The sequence below is a fragment of the Harpia harpyja genome, chromosome 11 (assembly GCF_026419915.1).
Source record: "Harpia harpyja isolate bHarHar1 chromosome 11, bHarHar1 primary haplotype, whole genome shotgun sequence".
Classification (NCBI taxonomy): domain Eukaryota; kingdom Metazoa; phylum Chordata; class Aves; order Accipitriformes; family Accipitridae; genus Harpia; species Harpia harpyja.
Window position 1 is genome coordinate 4,818,800 of NC_068950.1, and position 17,125 is coordinate 4,835,924.

General features: G+C 50.8%; 2 protein-coding genes across 3 annotated transcripts; one reads left to right on the forward strand and one right to left on the reverse strand.

Annotated features, from left to right (window-relative positions):
- Nucleotides 1–192: 192 nt before the first annotated feature.
- Nucleotides 193–7,545, reverse strand: SF3A2 (splicing factor 3a subunit 2). Its single transcript, XM_052801087.1, has 9 exons — nucleotides 7,470–7,545; nucleotides 5,766–5,936; nucleotides 5,202–5,273; nucleotides 4,829–4,875; nucleotides 4,021–4,130; nucleotides 3,331–3,380; nucleotides 2,888–3,028; nucleotides 2,311–2,379; nucleotides 193–1,671 (listed from the first exon to the last, which is right to left on the reverse strand). The coding sequence occupies exons 2-9, from the start codon at nucleotides 5,889–5,891 to the stop codon at nucleotides 1,339–1,341; spliced, it is 948 nt and encodes a 315-aa protein (XP_052657047.1). The 5' UTR covers nucleotides 5,892–5,936; nucleotides 7,470–7,545; the 3' UTR covers nucleotides 193–1,338.
- Nucleotides 7,546–7,584: 39 nt separating this feature from the next.
- PLEKHJ1 (pleckstrin homology domain containing J1) lies at nucleotides 7,585–16,292 on the forward strand. Of its 2 annotated transcripts, XR_008237128.1 has the most exons (7): nucleotides 7,585–7,735; nucleotides 8,729–8,796; nucleotides 10,536–10,602; nucleotides 12,085–12,175; nucleotides 12,373–12,436; nucleotides 13,138–14,732; nucleotides 15,095–16,292. XR_008237128.1 is itself a non-coding variant. In XM_052801116.1 (6 exons), exons 1-6 carry the CDS (start codon nucleotides 7,642–7,644, stop codon nucleotides 13,201–13,203), a joined length of 450 nt encoding a protein of 149 aa, XP_052657076.1. In that variant the 5' UTR covers nucleotides 7,585–7,641; the 3' UTR covers nucleotides 13,204–16,292. The 2 variants fall into 2 exon arrangements, 1 of the variants encoding a protein (XP_052657076.1); XM_052801116.1 differs by having other exon boundaries at nucleotides 13,138–16,292.
- Nucleotides 16,293–17,125: the final 833 nt, after the last annotated feature.

Genomic DNA, 17,125 nt, shown 5'->3' on the forward strand with positions numbered 1-17,125 from the left:
GCACACAGCTGCAGGGCTTCGGCGAGCACAGACTGCCCTGCGGTCTGTGAAACGAGACGGGCACTGGCCAAGAGCAAGCCCAGGTCAGGCAGCCCGGCCCCCAGCGATGCCTTTACCCACCGAGCACCCTGCTATCCTGCACTGAGACGCCCCAGTTCAGTGAAATGAATCCTGGAAAGGACAAAGAGGAGCAATCTTAGAACCTCTGCTTTTTAATGGGAACCAAATGATTGTTTGAAGGAAACATTTAGTATAAATAAAACCACAGAGAACTAAAAGCTTGCCAAAACTAGTCTTCTAGTGGGAGGATATATACAACAAAAATCATACATGACAGCAGGTGCTTCACAATGGTACAGACAACATTTAATGAATTATAATAATAACCTAAGATTTTGTATCACTGCAGCTTTGGTGATTTCTTTTGACTAAACATTCCCAGAAACCCCTGCCTGTCAGATGAGAGCACTAACACTTTGTTTGTGAACCCATTTGGCATAAACAGTCTAGTAAGCAGCTGGTAGGAGCTAGGCAGCTGCGTACCGGGGAAGGATGATTCTTTCTTAAATTGTCAATGAAATCTTGTCTGGCGCTTTTCAAGGACTCCTGAGAAGCAGTCCAAACTGATTTCCTCAGTAGAGATGTTTCCAGCTTTTAGCTGGCAACACCTGAGCTACGGTACAGTGCTCTGGCACCAGGAGGAGAAAGGAGGTTTCCCAATGCAGCAGGAGCGATACTCTTCCGATTGCAACCGTAATTCAGCAGGAAGACAAAAGAAAACTGGATTTAGAAAATTCTGCTTGCCCTCCATTCTGCCCACCGCTGTGATTACTGGTGATGCAGTAACAGAATCCTTTCTGTGTGTCTATGACAAGTCACCCCATCACTGAATGAACAGCTCGATAAAGAACTTCAGTTGAATAGCAACTGATTAACTGGCTGGTGATTTATGGGATACACAGCAAGCAGTCTAAAGGGGGTAATACGTTAAGCCAACACAGCTGAGTTAGGTTGATGTAGCTATTCAGTTAGAAGGAGCTGAGGTGCCTAGAGATTTCCAATCCTTTGCCTCCTCTTTGGAGAATTTCCAAACTGTAACCAGACTGGGAATGTTTTATATATCTAAGGGCTAAAGAAAGTGAACACATGGCAACATTTTTAACCAAAACACAGGAAGAACATAGAGAAAGGAAAATGGAAAACCTTTTAATGCACCTACAGGATTTAGTCAAATTCACAGGCATACAAAACAGAAATATTTCTCTGAATCAGTTGTGATCTGCATATAAAAAAGATACGAGCTAGAGGAGTCCAGCGGGACTGAGTCCAGGAGGGGCTTCAGTTGGAGGGAGGCGGTGGGGGGATAGTGCCTGGCCCCTCCGTGGGGAGAGGTGGTCTCATCATGGGTGGCAGAGGAGCAGGGGGGGGTACACCAGGTGCTGGTGGCAACTGAGGTGGCACTGGAGGTGGTGGCACTGGTCCAGAGGGAGGCATAGGAGGCAGAGTCATGCCTCCTGGAGGAGGCGGCGGCATGGAGTCCGGCAGAGGTGGCCTTGGGGGCAAGCCGTTCATCAGTGGAGGTGGAGGAGGCCGCTTCACAGTTGGGGGCCCTGGAGGGAGGTTTGGGGGAGCTGGGGGCTTCTCCATCTTGAAGTGGAATTGAAGGAAGAACTGGGGAGGGGAGAAAAGCAAAGAGAAGGGAACAATTAATCCTCAGGACAACTTTGTGCCATCACACAACACAGCTGCTCTCTGCCTCCAGGAAGATGGCTCAGATCTCTCCTGTTACCTTCACAGATCACGGCTGCCTTTCTACCCTGGTGGCATTCATGACTTGCACTAGTGTCATCCAGTGCTTTAACTCCTCTGAAACTTGTTCTAAGTGCTAAGCTATCTGTGACGGGGTCAGTATCCCCCACTATGCATTCATCTCTTGCTCTCACATACGATACCCAGTGAGTACATCCATGCTGCAGGCTCACCACAGACAGCTGCGTGCAGGAACCACGCAGCAAGGAGCCACAGAGAGAGGACACGGTGTTGCACGTTTATGCACCATCCTGCTGCTGCTGACAGCAACCGAGGATTCTACCTCCCAGGCTGAATTTTCACAAAGATCACACACACAGGAAGATCTTTCTGTCAGGAGGAGTCACTGCACACTTGCATTGAAGGAATGAAGATTTTAGCATCAAAGCCAGCACTGATACGACTGCTGTGCACTCTTCCTGCATTGCCTTCCCCCCAAGCTGCTCTGCCCTCCTGCTCCCTCTTTAACCCTCAAGAAAGATGTTGCAGTGCTCCAGCTACCTGTTTGGTTTCCCTGTTCCAGTGGGTCCAGAACTTCCCTTCTGCTTTGTCAATTTCTCTGCTTGGCACCTGCAACGAGAAAGAATAAGGAGCTATTATTAGCACCACCAGATTAGCTCAATGGCCCTTTTTAGCACCAAAGCCTGCAAGATAAGCACAGTTATTCCAGGACTTTGTAAGATGCACTAGTCTCGGATGTTATTAGATAGAGATGGGGGCAGGAAAGAATTAAGTTACTTCCCTATCGGTCAAGGACAAGTGTGCTGGCAAAAAACCCTCTCCTAACATCTGCACAAAGGCTGAGGAGCAAAGCCCAGAAGGCTCCTTTCTGTGCCAGACACTGAGAATTCAATGGCTCCCCAGAGCTCAGCACACAGCCTAGTTTTCATGCCAGAGTCCTCCACTAATTCTCAGCAGGGTTTAATGACTTCCAGTCATGTCTTCTTGACCCCCCTTTCCACTCCATTAACCCCCTGAAGGCTAGAACAGAAGTCTATAATAATGTTCACTGGGAAGTAATGTCTTAGAAAACGTGGGAAAGGAACTTTCCCAATATTCAGTTAATCGCAAATCTTACCTTGAAAGCTATGGTTTCATAGGGCTCCGCTGCCATCAAAAGGTATTGCCAGCGTCTATCGGGGGGCTCAATCCTCTGTTCATAGGCTGACATGAACCGATGACGAGGCATGATACTTTCTGCAATCTCCGGATAATCAATCTGTTGGGGTGTTATTGCAGCATTAAGGAGAATGTCCCCTTTTCACCCCCCCTTCACACAAAACAAGCCCTCAACTATGAAGCATATCAAGAGATCAGTTACAAACAGAAACTTAGTGCCACCAAAGGAAACGGCTTGACAAATACGATCATGGATTTGCTTGACACAATCAGCAGCAGAGGGCTAGGAAGGTAAGGCCTTTTTTTTTTTTTTGATTTCATGAATCCTGCAAAGCACTGCTCATTTAGCAGCACTTTTACTTGGATAAAACTGGACACCAAGAATTTTAACAGTGCCCTTACCTGGAAGAGAAGGCTCTGCTGGCCTGTTTCTGGATCTCTCTGTTTGGTCACTGTAAAGAAAGTAAGAAAGCTCAGTACATCACATAGCAGGGTTAGAGCAACATTATATCTGCTCTAGGAAACACACAAAGCTTCCAACAACAAAGTATTACAAGATTTTTCTCCCATTTATCAAACAAAACACCACACTGTCTTTAACTGAAACTACTAAGGATCTCTACTGAAATTCAGCAGCTGTGGGGCAAAGACACTGTGCACTGCAGAACAAAGCTGGGAGATAAAGAAGCCAAGTTTTGTACTGAAGGCCAAAACAAAACAATGAGTAGTTCAGAGAAAAAACTTGAGCTATACATGCAATGAGTGATTTATGAGCATTAGTGAAAGATGGTACAACACAATAAAAGGAGAAGAGAGGCTGAAACAATGTCATCATCTCCTGCACGACTACTAAGAGCTGAAAGACTGAGACATACCAATCTATTATTAAAATGGTTCTCACTCGACTGTCAGCAATAGAGAGATGTTCCATGGGTAATTTAAACAATAAAGGACATCGGGAGATAAGCCCATATCTTATTCATGGACAGATCTGCTAAAAAGACTAATTAATAATTCACATCCACAGCACTGCACTTCAGGCAAGCTCCAGCAGGCATTAGGTGTCTCCTATGACAGACACCCCTGACATACCTTTATAACCTGGTCGTCCAATTTTCACAAATTTCTTCACTTCCACTTTGACTTTTTCTGGTGCGGGCTGGGCAGGGGCTTCCTTAGCTTCCTTGGCAGCTCGACGGGCCCTGGATTAATTTGAAATGTGCCAAATTTAAAAGGTTAGCTGCACTTGTTTCTAAAGGATACACTAGGAGCAGTTTGAATCCCCTACCACGGAATATTCAGCGCTTCACAGAAAGCACGCCAGGAAAACCTGCTATTTCTCTTCCATGCAGCACGACAGGCCAATTGTATCCCTGCCTTCCCCTGACTAAAGGCTGTCATCTCAAATATCTTATCCACCCCTGAGATGACCTTGGTGCCCCTCTCCACAGATGGATATGAGAAGACTTACTTCTTGAAATAAAAAAGAAAAAAACCCACAAGCTAGTCATCTAAACCAAAGCAAACTGGATTTCTTAAAATAAAACTTACGAACTTCTCCCAACCTGTATTCACAAAACCAGATCCTTATAACTAGACTCAAACAGTTTGCCTTTACAACTCTTTCTCCCCCTCCCTTCAGAAATCCTACAACTGGCTTTGAACTTGAGCTTGAAATGGAGCTTGTCAGCACCACTTTTTGGAGCCGATCTGCTCCGTACCTCCTGGCTAGTGCCAGGCTGCTCACTAGGAAACAAAACACAGTCAAAGAATATTCAAGCACAGTGTGCTACTGTATAATGGAGCTCAAGATTTATAGATGCTTTTTAGTGATATTTAAAGTGGTAATTTTAAAGTGCTTGGGTAATAGAGAATAAAGCTACAGCAGAGAACGACTTACAAATTGGTCTGATGCTTCTTCCCCTGGGTATGAGCTAAGTAACTTCCCTGTAATAAAAAACAAGGTAGAAGAAAGTTAAATGAACACAGGACTGTTCCTACACTGAAAGATACTTGTCACAGAAGAGAGACTATATCACACGTTGACGAGGATATTTTAATCCTTAGCAGAGAGGAATCTTACTCAAGAATTGCAGATTGCTCTCAGCTGCTGAACTGTCATAAACTGTCAGGCTTAACACATGCAAGCCGCTACCCACCCATCATCTCTTCAGCAGTCAGTCATCAGGCACGTCCCAGGCTCTCGCACTTGAAGCTACTATTATTCTAAAATACCTGCTGCCGAGATCAAGACAGACAGCTGTTCAACTCACCTCATTGTTGTGCAGCGTTAGGCAAAGCTTGCATTCATAAGAGCCCAAGTGATTTTTCATAAAATAAGGGTCCTAGGAAGAGAATTATTAAAAAGTTACAAGCACAATACATGGCAAAACAACAGAATAATCAAAATACTGCTGAACTTTTGCTGCACTGGAAGAACTGAGTTTGTAGATTTAAATTAATAGCATAACACTGCTTTAGGACTATGAAAACAGAGAGAAACAATAGCAACTTTGTTAACTGGTGACAGCATACCCAACTGCAGGCAAGAAACAGCAAAATACCAGCCAGTCCTGAGAAGTCTGAAAATAACGTAGTAACAGCTACTCGAATACGCAACTGCTGGCACCTCTCTGGTCAGCCCCATCACAGATGTTTCTCATTCAACTCCCAAATCACCAGGAGAAATATTTCATTCCAATCCACAACTCTCCACTAAATCTCTCGCCCTACAAGCCATTTCACTCGGGCAAAGCTCTAAACTTATCCCCACAACAGTCTGTAAGACAGAAACCCTGTGTCTTTTCTTTCCTGCGCAGGCAGAGGCCAAGGCTCACCTTGTTGATGTCGATGGTTTCCAAAGCCAGCTGCCGGAGCCTCTCCCTGCGGTCTCGGTTACTTTCTGAGGCAGAGGCTACGCCTCCGCTTCCAGTTTTACCTCCAGGACGATGCTGAAAATCCATGATGGGGACTTCTGTGCTTCAGCTACTTATGGAGAAAGAGAGAGTCTGGAAAAATAAGAAAAAGCAATGTGAGCGATAACTAACACTTTCCCTAACCTGGAGTTCACACCACTATTTAGACCCATCAGTAAGGACATGAGATGAGCACAACAAACCATGCCCTGGACTCTCGCCACATGACACAATTTCAAATGGAGCAGGTCTTGTACCACTGACTCAGTAAGTTGAGTGGAAGTAAAATGATCCAAAATAACAAGCCCCCAGAGCCCTTCCCACCTCCTCAGACACTTCCACGCAGACGTATTCCTCCCCAAGCTCAGTGGGGCCCCAACAAGGCTCAGCAGCCCCACTAGCAACTCCCGCCTGCTCCCCCCCAAAACAGGAGCCTCCCACCCTTCACCTTGATAGCCAACAGCCCCTGAACCTGCCGTGGGCCGAAGCCCCTCTCCACCACTAAGGTTTGGCGCTGTCCAACCACCCCGATGCCCCCCCAAGGACCCAGAGCCACCCCCACAAAGCCCCAAACCCTCTGTGAAGGTCAGAGCCCCCCCCCCCCCCCAAGCTCCCCTGGCAAGGTCAGGGCCTCTGCACACTGTTCCCAATCCCCAAGAGCGGTCCCAGAGTGCCCCCTTCCCTCAGCAGGGGCCAGAGCCCCCCCCCACCTCCCCCCACACATAGAGAAATCCCCCAACAAGGGTCAGACCTTTGCAGGAAGGCCACAGAGACCCCCAGGCCCTCAGCAGGAGTAAAAGCCCCCCTCAAATGCCCCTGAGCAAGGGTCAAAGCTCCCCTCCAAACACCTCCCAGCCCTACAGCGAGGATCAATACCCCCCCGCCCCAAACAGCCCCAGCCCCTGAGCAAGGGCCAAAGCCTCCCTCAAACGCTCCCCAGCAAGGGTCAGAGCCCATCCCAAACACCCCCCAGCCCCTTACCAAGACTCAAAGCCCCCCCCCAAGCGCCACCCAACACCTCAGCAAGGGTCAACACCCCCCCAAACGCCACCCAACACCTCAGCAAGGGTCAACACCCCCCCCAAACACCCCCAGCCCCTCAGCAAGGGCCAACCCCCCCCTCAAATGCTCCCCAGCAAGGGTCAGAGCCCATCCCAAACACCCCCCAGCCCCTTACCAAGGCTCAAAGCCCCCCCCGCCCAAGCATTCCCCAACACCTCAGCAAGGGTTAACCCCCCCCCCCAAACAGCCCCTAACCCCTCACCAAGGCTCAAAGCCCCCCCCAAGTGCCACCCAACACCTCAGCAAGGGTCAACACCCCCCAAACATCCCCAGCCCCTCAGCAAGGGCCAAACCCCCCCCAAACACCCCCAGCCCCTCAGCAAGAGCCAAAGCCGTCCCCCAACACCTCAGCAAGGGTCAACACCCCCCCTCAAACACCCTAGCCCCTCAGCAAGGGCCAAAGCCCCCCCCCAAACACCCCCAGCCCCTCAGCGAGAGCCAAAGCCCCCCCCAAATACTCCCCAAGCGCCCCTCATCAAAGATCACCCCCCCACACCCCTCAGGGACAGCTAGACCCCCCCACACACCCCCCAACAAAACCCCCGGCCCCCCCCCGGCCCGTACCGGTGCGCTCAGCCCCGCTCCCGCGCCACGCATGCGCGTTGCCCTCCCTCCCCCGCTCACGGCGCGCAGCTTCCGGTGCGGACGCTTCCGGTTCCGGGACGCAGGGCGGCGGGATGGGGCGGCCGTAGAGGGCTGAGGGGCGGGCGGTGGTGGCGGGGGGGGACACCTCGCCATGCGGTACAACGAGCGGGAGCTGCTGTCCCTGGCCCGGCAGCCCGCCGAGAAGGCGGCCGAGATCTTGATGCGGGTGCCCAAGAAGGGGAGCGGTGAGGAGGGGCTGGGGCTGATGGAGGTGGAGGTGGAGGGTAGGACTGGGAGTAAGTGGAGGGCCAGGACTGGAATTGCTGGGTGGGTAGGGCTCAGAGGGGGACTGGGGAGAGGGATTGGGAGAACTGGGCGCCCTGGGGCTGGGCAGGACTGGTGGTACTGGAGAATCGGGACTGGGAAAGGGGGGGGGTAGGACCAGGGCTGGACTGGGAGTACTGGGCGGGGCAGGGGTAGGGGGGTGGATTAGGACTGGCTGTATTGGGTGGGCAGGACTAGGGGTATTGGGAGGCAGGACTGGGAGGACTGGTGTGTAGGACTGGGGAGCACTAGTGGTGGTATCTGGTTCGGGGGGGACTGGAGTGGAGGGATGGCGTGCGGCTGGGGCCAGTGTGGCTGTAGGGGCCACGAGGGACCAGGGTATCGGAGTAAGAGGCTCTTTCCTGAAATCTCCCAGCAAATTTCCTTGCAAACCAGCACTGGAGTACAAGCGTTAAAGGAACTCGCTCCCTTGTCCCAGGTCTTTCCTCCCCCCAAGGACTTGGCAGCATTCTGGGGGACTTTGTCCCTCAGAGGTGACATCGATGCTGACAGCCCCAGGCAGGGAATCCCCCGGGATTTGGAGCACTCCCTGGGGTTGGCGGAGGTCCTGTCGGCTGGGCAGCTGCGTCGTCTGCGTGTCAGTGACATGGTGCCGTGGGCTCTGTCTGCCCAGAAGCCACTCGAGAAGCTGCAAAGTGACTTCTGTCACCCTGTGGCTGCAGTTCAGTCGAGGACAGCCCGGCGGGGTCGATGCAGAGGGTGCCTTTCCCGAGCAGGTTGAGGGTCGCGAGCTCCTCTAGGACCAAAAGTCTAAACCATACCGGAGCTTCCCCGTAGGTTTGGTTGAATCAGCACCGCGCTGGGTGCTGGCAGGGGTGGAAGGGGCTTCCCTCTGCCCCCTGTGCTGGCTAGCTTGGCCCTTCTGCCTACCTCAACGCTCTTTTTCTTTGCAGTGTTAAAGAAACGGCTCGTGAAGCTCGTTGTCAACTTTCTCTTCTACTTCCGGACAGATGAAGCAGAGGTATGGAATCTGCTTTTTTTGTTGCCATTGTTTGTTTTCCTCCCTCTCTCTTCTTTTTCTGTGAATTGATTGCGTGGGCTTTGTAAAATGGTACGGGAACAGGCTGCCAGAGCGAGGACAGAGCGCCCACGTTTCCTCTTCCATCAACTCGGCGAAAATTCGTGGGGGTGAGAAGCAGCGCTGCCATCCAACCACACCCCGGTGCTTCTCCTGTGAGCTTGGAATGAATCTTTTAAACATAACTGTTGTCCCAAAACTGCAAAAGGTGGAGTCTGTGATGTTTGTTTGTAGGACTGTGCCTTATCATGCCAAACTGAGAGGGGAAGCTTATATTTTGCTCTCCCAAGAGAAGCATTAGCATTGTTTCTTCTTTTTCGTGCCAGGAATTTTACTTGCGTACAATGCTCACTGTTACTGGGAAACTTTTGTGGTGATTACCCTGTCAATATTGTTAGTTTGGGCATGCAGAAGCCCTGCTTGGCTCTAGAAAAAAAGCAGCAAGGGATGGGACCTTTGGGTTCTGTTTCTGGCTTTGCCACTGCTGAGATCTAGTGATTGTTAATGAATCCCTTGATAACTGTTGCTAAAGATCCTCTTGTTGGAAAACAAATATATAAGCAATCTTAATAATGAGTGTGAAGAAAGGTGCTGTGTGCATGCTGGTGCTATAAACAAAGGAACTGGAAAGCTTTTAGTGGCATGTTTAGACTTAGTCCATCATAAATATTTTACGCTGATAATGGCTGAGCGCCTGTTTTCAGAAATACCCTTTTCTCTCTGCCAAAGTGCAGTTGCTTATCGCTGCTTCGCTAGACCTGCAGTCACAGTTCTCTGGGTGGGGCCGAGACACCGAGCAGTCGCTCTGGCACGTGTCTGTAGTCTCAGCTGTGGCTCCTGCGCTGGTGTAGGATGAGGCTCTTGAGGACACGGCCCGTCTCCTTTGCTGCCACCCAGTGCTGCTCTGCTCTATTCTTTTCTGGTGGTTATTTGTAAGCATTTTTGTGTGTTCTGAGGGAGGGGAGGTGATGTTCTTGGATGGATCAAAATAGTTGAGCAGGTAGGTGGAGGGTGCTAATGTAAAATGGTTGTGCCAGAAATACATAGTAAACCAGGTTTTTCAGTATCTTCTCTGCTGCCTCGTTTGCCTCTCGCATTTTGTTTGGCTTGGACAAAACAACTCGCTTGTGGCTTGCTTTTGTTTATGGCTTGTATCACCCTTTGGTTCTCATGTCCTTGCTCAGTGTGCGCTGGCGAGCAAATAGTACCTACTGTTTGTCTGTTTATCCTGAGCTGTTCTAGTTCATCAACACACTGTTCTTAACCTCTTGCAAGGCTTCAGGACTGCCCTTGTGAAGTACAACGTGAGTTGTTCTTTGTGTCGTGTTAAATGTTTCGTCTTTGTTTGATTTACTGAGCACGGAAGTAAACTTCTGTGCTGTCTTCGCATCACAGAAACGAATGCTAAAGCCCAGACTGAATCTGAGCAAGTAGAAATGTTTAACACCTAATTAACATACACAAGGTGTTACGGGTAAGACTAGCACAATGAAGCACATCAGTAGACGCAAAAAGGTCGATTCAAAGAACATGGAACATTCATGCAATTAGACTGCATTACTTTAAAAGTAGCACCTGGTTATGAAACTTGCTTAAAAGGCACTAGGCAAACTCTGTGGGTTCAGACCACTGTCGTGCTGGTGGACGACGTGGGTTGAACCCTCTCTCCGGGTCTTTTCCAGCCCATTGGAGCTCTGTTGCTGGAACACTGCAGGATCACCAAAGAGGAGGAGAACGTCTTCTCAATCAGTGAGTTCTGCGTATGCATTCCCTTTGTGTTTCCCTTAGGGCAAGTAGTGCTACATAAAAGGAAATGTTCTGCTGCTTAGTTCCTGCTTTTCGCTCTTGTTTCTCTGCTAACAGTGGGGTTAGGGCTCCTCAGCCTTCTCCTCCTCAGCTGCCAGTTGCTACTTTGGCATTGCCGTGCCCCGTCCTGAGGACAGCGGTATTTCATCGCTGGCTGAAACAGTCTGTGTGATTTGCACAGCTGCATGTGAGGACAGAAGCAGTAACAACAGACAGACCACGGCTTAGTGCTTGTGCAAATCCCTCTCTAGGAGGGTTTGGTATTGACAGATTGCTGCTTCTGTGCTATTGCATTTTATCAAAAAAAAAAGTGAGCCTCAGATAAACCATCTGTCAGGCTAATCTAGCACCAGTCCTCCCGCCACGCTGTTTGTCCTTGTGTTGATAGCCATGGCTCCAGCTGGCTCGTGGTGTGTCGTCCTTTGTAAGCAGCCTTTCATCCAACAACTAATCATTGTGCGAGAGGTATGTGGCGAAAATAACAGGATGTTTCTCCAAGGCCATCCCCATATCTTTTGGCCTGGTTGTCGGGCACAGCTGCTTTTCTGTGCAGAGCCTTGTCTCCTCTTTTAGCCGGGAGAGGTGGTGTTCTCGGTGTCTGCAAAGCACCCTCAAACAGCCTGAACATACTGATCTCTCTAAGCACTGTGCTCCAAATTTCTGGGGCTTTAGGACTGTCGGGAGCTCTGGTGAATGAAGATGCCTGAGAAAAGCGTTAAAACTGATGGCAGTTGGTGTCAGGTTGTGTCCCTGCACAGCAGCCCAGAGGGGTTTAGATGCAGTCTGACCCACTTATTTCTCAGCAGCAGCCTAGATATCAGTGGACTATGTGTACTAAAGAGCAGAGCTCTAGGGACAGTGTAGTTAATTAGATGTCCTGATTCTGTCTTGGTAAAGAACTGGAGTTGCATGGGGACTTGCTTTCCACTCTGCACAGTACCAAATTCCCCAAAGCCTTGAGCAAAGACAGGTCAGTGCCTTCACTGAGTGCAATTTAACTCCTCAGATGGCTGCCCTCTGAATATATCAAAATCGCTTCCTCGGGGCCATTTTCCACTTGGGTTACTAAATCTCTGGTGACTTTTTGCAAGGAGGCTCAGGGAGTTTCAGTCCCGAATCTGGCCATGTTGATCCGGTTCAGTTCTGAGCTGTCACTCTCAGTTTTGAGAACTTGCTCTTTCTGAAGTCTTTGGCTGCTGTAAGCTGACAAACGCTGTAGGCAGCTGCTCCAGGCTAGCCAGGAGCTGCCCAGGGTAGGGGAGACGGGACAGAGGCCTGGGTTACCAGCTTGTTCACAGATCATCTTAGTTGAACAGAGATGCTAACTGTGGCCTGGCAGAGCCTGGCTGTTGCTGGGGAGGGAGACAGTGGAGCGCAGGCAGCTCTGCCAGGACCTCTCTTAAGCCTTTTCTTTATCCCTGGCAGGTTTCATTGAGGAGCCAGAGAGGAAATACTGCTTCGAATGTGACAGTGAAGAGCAGTGTCAGGAGTGGATTGAGGCACTCAAGCGAGCTAGGTAGGCTGAGCCACTAGCGTGAGGTCTGTGTTGTGCGCTCTGTGCTGTTTGTTTTCTGGGATCAGCCTGTGGTGAACCCAGGGAGGAAAGCCATCGTCTCCTCCCATGCAAGCTTCCCTTCAGCTCTAAATAGCATCTGAAACTTCTCCACATCCTTTTCTGCTCAGCCTGCCGCATGGTCTGTTCCTGTCTTACAGCTACGAGTTCATGAGGAGGAGCTTGATTTTCTACCGGAATGAGATCCAGAAAATGACAGGGAAGGTGAGTCCATTGAAGTCAGCTTGTCAGGTGGTGACCGATGGGTTTGGACTGGAGCAGGGGCTGGTGATCTCAGGTGTTGCTGCCAACTGTCCTGCGCAAGGCTGTTTGCTGCCATGTGTACAGAAGAGATCCCGTAGTAAGCCAGTTTCTGAAGCCATGGTCTCAACAGCCAGACCTGAGAGTCTTCCTCTGCCAAGCAGCCTGCATTTTTGTGCTCAGCTCTGACCCTTGTACGTGCACTCTTCCAATGGCAGAGTGGCCTGAGGTTTGTAGCTGGACAGGTCTGGCCTGGGCTAGCCCGGGCTCCCACCGGTTCTCTGGAGGAGTTCACAGGCAGCCCTGGCCAAATGAGAGCATACGTGGGTTGCGATGCTGCTCACACCCTGCCAGGCTCCTCAGAGCGTCCCTGCTCGAGGTGACTGAGGTGGCTGCGGCTCAACTCTGCATTCCTGTGCCAGTGTGGAATGAATACAGCCCACGAACCTTGGTTATCTATCTATCTATCTGCTGTGTCCTCCCTGAGGGCTGCTTGACTTTCTGCACCAGGAACAGCAGCCAAGGGCTGGACTGGGATAAATCCAGCATATGAATGGAATGAGTGCCCAGCCCAGCCCCAGAGTGCAGGCTGGTTGTGGGACAGTCCTGCTGACCTCCCCCTTTGTCTGCATCTCACTGGTGCCTTCCCTGTGCTCTTGCTGCAGGACCCCCTGGAGCAGTATGGGATCTCCGAGGAAGCCCGCTTCCAGCTGGGAACACGCAAGCAATAATCCCCTCACCTGGGCTGAACTGGCTTCTGGCCGCGGAGGGTCACCCCCAAGCCCCCCCTCCAGGAAAGAACAGCAGCAGTTCCCCACAGCAGTGACCAAGTGACTTTTTAATTTATTAGCCAAATAATTTTGTATGATTTTTTTAAAGGGAATTCATTGCACATTCCCACTTGCCCCAGCTGTGGAGGCAGCCAGTCTTAACCACTCCCTGCAGACTGTGCCCTTGAGCTGACAACGCACCGCTGCGGCAGTGGGAGTAAAACCACCCTGGCTCCTCACGAAAGCAGAGGAGGCAGGGACTGAACAGAGCTCCCAGCACCTGCTGTCCTCCAGCGCAGGCTTGCAGCCTTCTGGCCTGGAGCTTCTGGGGCAGGCCCTGGGCCAGCTCTAGCCCTCCTGTTCCTCTCCTGCAGGGAGCTACTCAGCTTTTCTGGCTCAGGCTCTTCCTGCAGTCTCCAAGGGAGCCATGGAGGGTTGTTCATCCCCTTGCTGTAAGAGGATGCTCCAACTGACTGCATGTCTGTGCTTGCAGGGTTAACCCCGTCATGCCCTCTCCTGTTCACTGCAAAGCCATTTCGGTTGCTGAGACCTGCTAGCAGAGCCTGATGGCCAAGCTGTTGAGCAAGGAGGAGTGGGAAGCTTTCCATTAACATGGGGAGAGCTCAGCCACAGCTCCAGCTGACAGGGAGGGGGCATCCACCCCAGCCACTCCGTCAAGGTAGCAGAGTCTGTGCAGCCACTAGCACCTGCTTCTTGGGGTTGTTTTCTTCTTTTCCCTTCTTTGGGCAGGTGGTGCTAATTCCTAGAGGCTTGATGAAGCCCACACTACAGGCCATGAGAGCACTCTCACAAATGCATTAGAGAACAAAGCTGCAAAGCTCAAGGGAGCAGAGACAGGGCTGAGAGATCTGTGTCGTGATCCTGCCTCCCTCTGCAGTGCTGTGGGCTGGGCTAAGCTGTGCAGTTATTCAGCTTCCCAGAGAGGAAAGCCAGATGGAGAGGTTTGTAAAGACAGGAACTGCTCCACTTTGGCTGGATGTTTGAGCTTCGGGGCATGCAGAAGTTAAGCCTAGGGAGCATGTGACAGCTGGGCATTAACCCTTTGTTCCCTGAGCCATTGCTGCAGCTTTTCTCCCCTTTGTGAGCGTCCAAAGGGAAAGACCAGAAAACTCTGCCGAGGTCACAGTGAGCTGCCAGGGAACGAGGGCTGCCTTCCCTGGGGCTCCTGTAATGAAGAGATAAGCGTTAAGGATTGTCTCGCCTCGAGGCTCCGCACCTTCAGCCGTGGCTCTGGCTGCACGAAGGAAAACTGCCCAGAGATGAGGGACAGAAAGACACTCCCCACACCTGCACCCAGGGCTTCAGGAGACCCAGGTTCCCAACTCCCGCAGGAGCAGAGGACGCAGCTGCCTGCAGCAGGTCCCCTGCAACTAGACCAGGAAAACCTCCAGGAAAGGCCCCTGGGAAGATCCCAGGTAACATTGTCAGATGGTTGATGACAGAAGGAACTTGGCTCACCGCTGGGGCAGGTAAACACAGCATGAGGGCTTGGCCTGAGCTTTGGGGGTTTGCAGCTCTGGGCTTTGTTCCACCTGGCTAGCAGGAATGCTGCTCTGCAGCTAACCAGCACGTGGTAAGCGAGGTGGGGTAGAGCAGCCTGTGCTGTGATCTGGGGTTGAAAGGAAGTTTTGGGTCTCTTCCTCTTTGGCTGGGAATTAATGCCGAAACAAGAGCCCATATTGCAAGCTTTAGTGGCCTGGCCTTCCCTCTTTACCTCATGCTGCTGGGTTCCAGGAGAGTGGCAGATGTCACTGATGCTTTATTTTTAACCTCAAAGCCAAGATTGTTCCTTTCCCTCCCCAGATACTCCCTTTCCCTTCAATCATTCCAGGTGCTTGCTCCAGAAATTACCAAAATAAGCAGCTGTCCTGCATAATAAGCTGAGGTCATGACAGAGTGGCAGCAGAAAATGGAGTGGTTTTGAAGACAGATGGCAACTCTAGTGGAAGCAGCAATGAGGGATTAAAAGCAGGAACATACAAGAGCTTGCGCTTCAGAGAATTGGTGTCCTCAGATGACTTTAAAGTGCATTTTAATCCTCACAAGCCTACTCTGCTTTACCTCAGTGCAGGGGCATGTTCCTGACATGCTGGTGGGGTATGCAGCAGCTTTACTTACTGTGAAAAAGAGACTCATCTGTCTGGTCGCCCAAGAGAGGACAGACAGACACACTCCAGCCTCGGCAGCGGAATAACCAGAGCTGCGCTGCAGCCGCTGCTTCCTCTTCTGTAGCGTGGGCCGAGCAGAGCAGAGGTGGGCTCCCCCACCACAGGTATCGCAGCTCTCAGCGTTGGCTGACCAGCTGTGAACGCTTCTGCAAGCCAGTTTCAGAGGCAGAACGTCCACGTCCAAACTGAGCTCCCCAGGGTTCAGTGTTAGTGAATTCTTCAATATGCAAAGTCAAGCCATATATAAACAAAACCCTGGGAATTCTGCCAACATTCAGTCATTTCTAGCAAACAAAATTCTAGCGTTGCAGCGAGGCTCAGAGTTTCTGCCAGCCACCTTCAGTAGCTAACAGTTCTGAACCGTGTGCCTTCCAGGACTATCGCTAGTGTCCTCTCTTTGCATGCCTTTCAGAAGGTAGAGCCGACACCCACCATCTTCACTGTATGTAAAATGGGCATTTTTACTTAGATGTTATGGGGAACAGTTGGGCGAGCGAGAGAGAATCCCAACGCTTATTTAAGAGGCAACAATGACATTTCTTAACTGAATGTAAGACAAATGCTGTGAAGAGTTACACAGGCCAGCGGCTGGCCCAGTAACTTAGATCAACTTCTAGACTAGCACTAGGACACTGGGTTAGGTTTCAGGAGTAAGGGCAGATGGTACTTCTAGACACTTTGAGATCTGCATCAACTGCTGGTGATTTATAGACAATTGTTCATTTTTCATACTCCGGTCACTGCTTTTTGTATTTCAGTGGCCTGTTCCAGTGAGCGCTGTGTACAGGCTCCCTGAAAGTGTACTGAAGCCATTTATCTGTTGTACAGTGAACATTTCCAATAAAAACTTGTTTTAATCTTTGTGGCAGTCAGAGCTGTTCTAAGAAACCAAAACCTTCACTGGGAAGGGGTGGCTGTCCAGCACAGCCCCGGAGGGACTGGGCATCTCACCCGACTGCCAGCAGCTCTGTGCCTCGGCACCGCAGCAGGGATCGCCGATGGAAGAGCAGCAGCTGCATGAGCTACAGCAGATGCGCTGAAGAGGCAGCGCCTTCAGTCCCATGAGCAGGAGCAGTGGGGTAGTTGGAGGTCAGGGGCCTGCTCAGGAGCCAGCTGCGGATGGCTCCACAATGCAATTTTTTTAGAGGCTTTTTGCTAACGGAGCCGAGCGCTTGGCAATAGCTGGAGTGACAAACATGCTTAGGAAGATGAGCTGGGTCAGACTGCTGCTGCAACCTGGTTCCAGCATCTAAAAACCTATCCAGAGCCATGAGCTGTGCAAGCATTCGGTAAAGCAAGGCCTTCATCTCATTTTAAGAATCCTAGAGCAAATTAGCTTAGAAAGCATTATGGCCATCACTTCCAAAGTTTAAATACATCATCGCCTGGCTGATTTCAGTTTTATTATACTGGTGAAATTACTGGCTAAAAAGGTAAGGAGAAAATGTCACTAGGGTGGGTTTGTAATGTCACGAGCACACTAAACCCTGAGAGCTTAACTGTCCTCAGCTTTGCCAGAGCTAAATTTGCTAATTCAGGACGTGAGGGAGAGAAGCGGGAGCCTGTCCCTGCCCGCGCCGACCGCTGCCGCCAGATAAAGCTGCGGTCCGGAACATCTCGTTTCCTTGGCGGGCGCCAAGTGCCATCCCCTGCTGATGCCTGTCCTGCTGAAGCAGTGAAACTCCACAACAGTA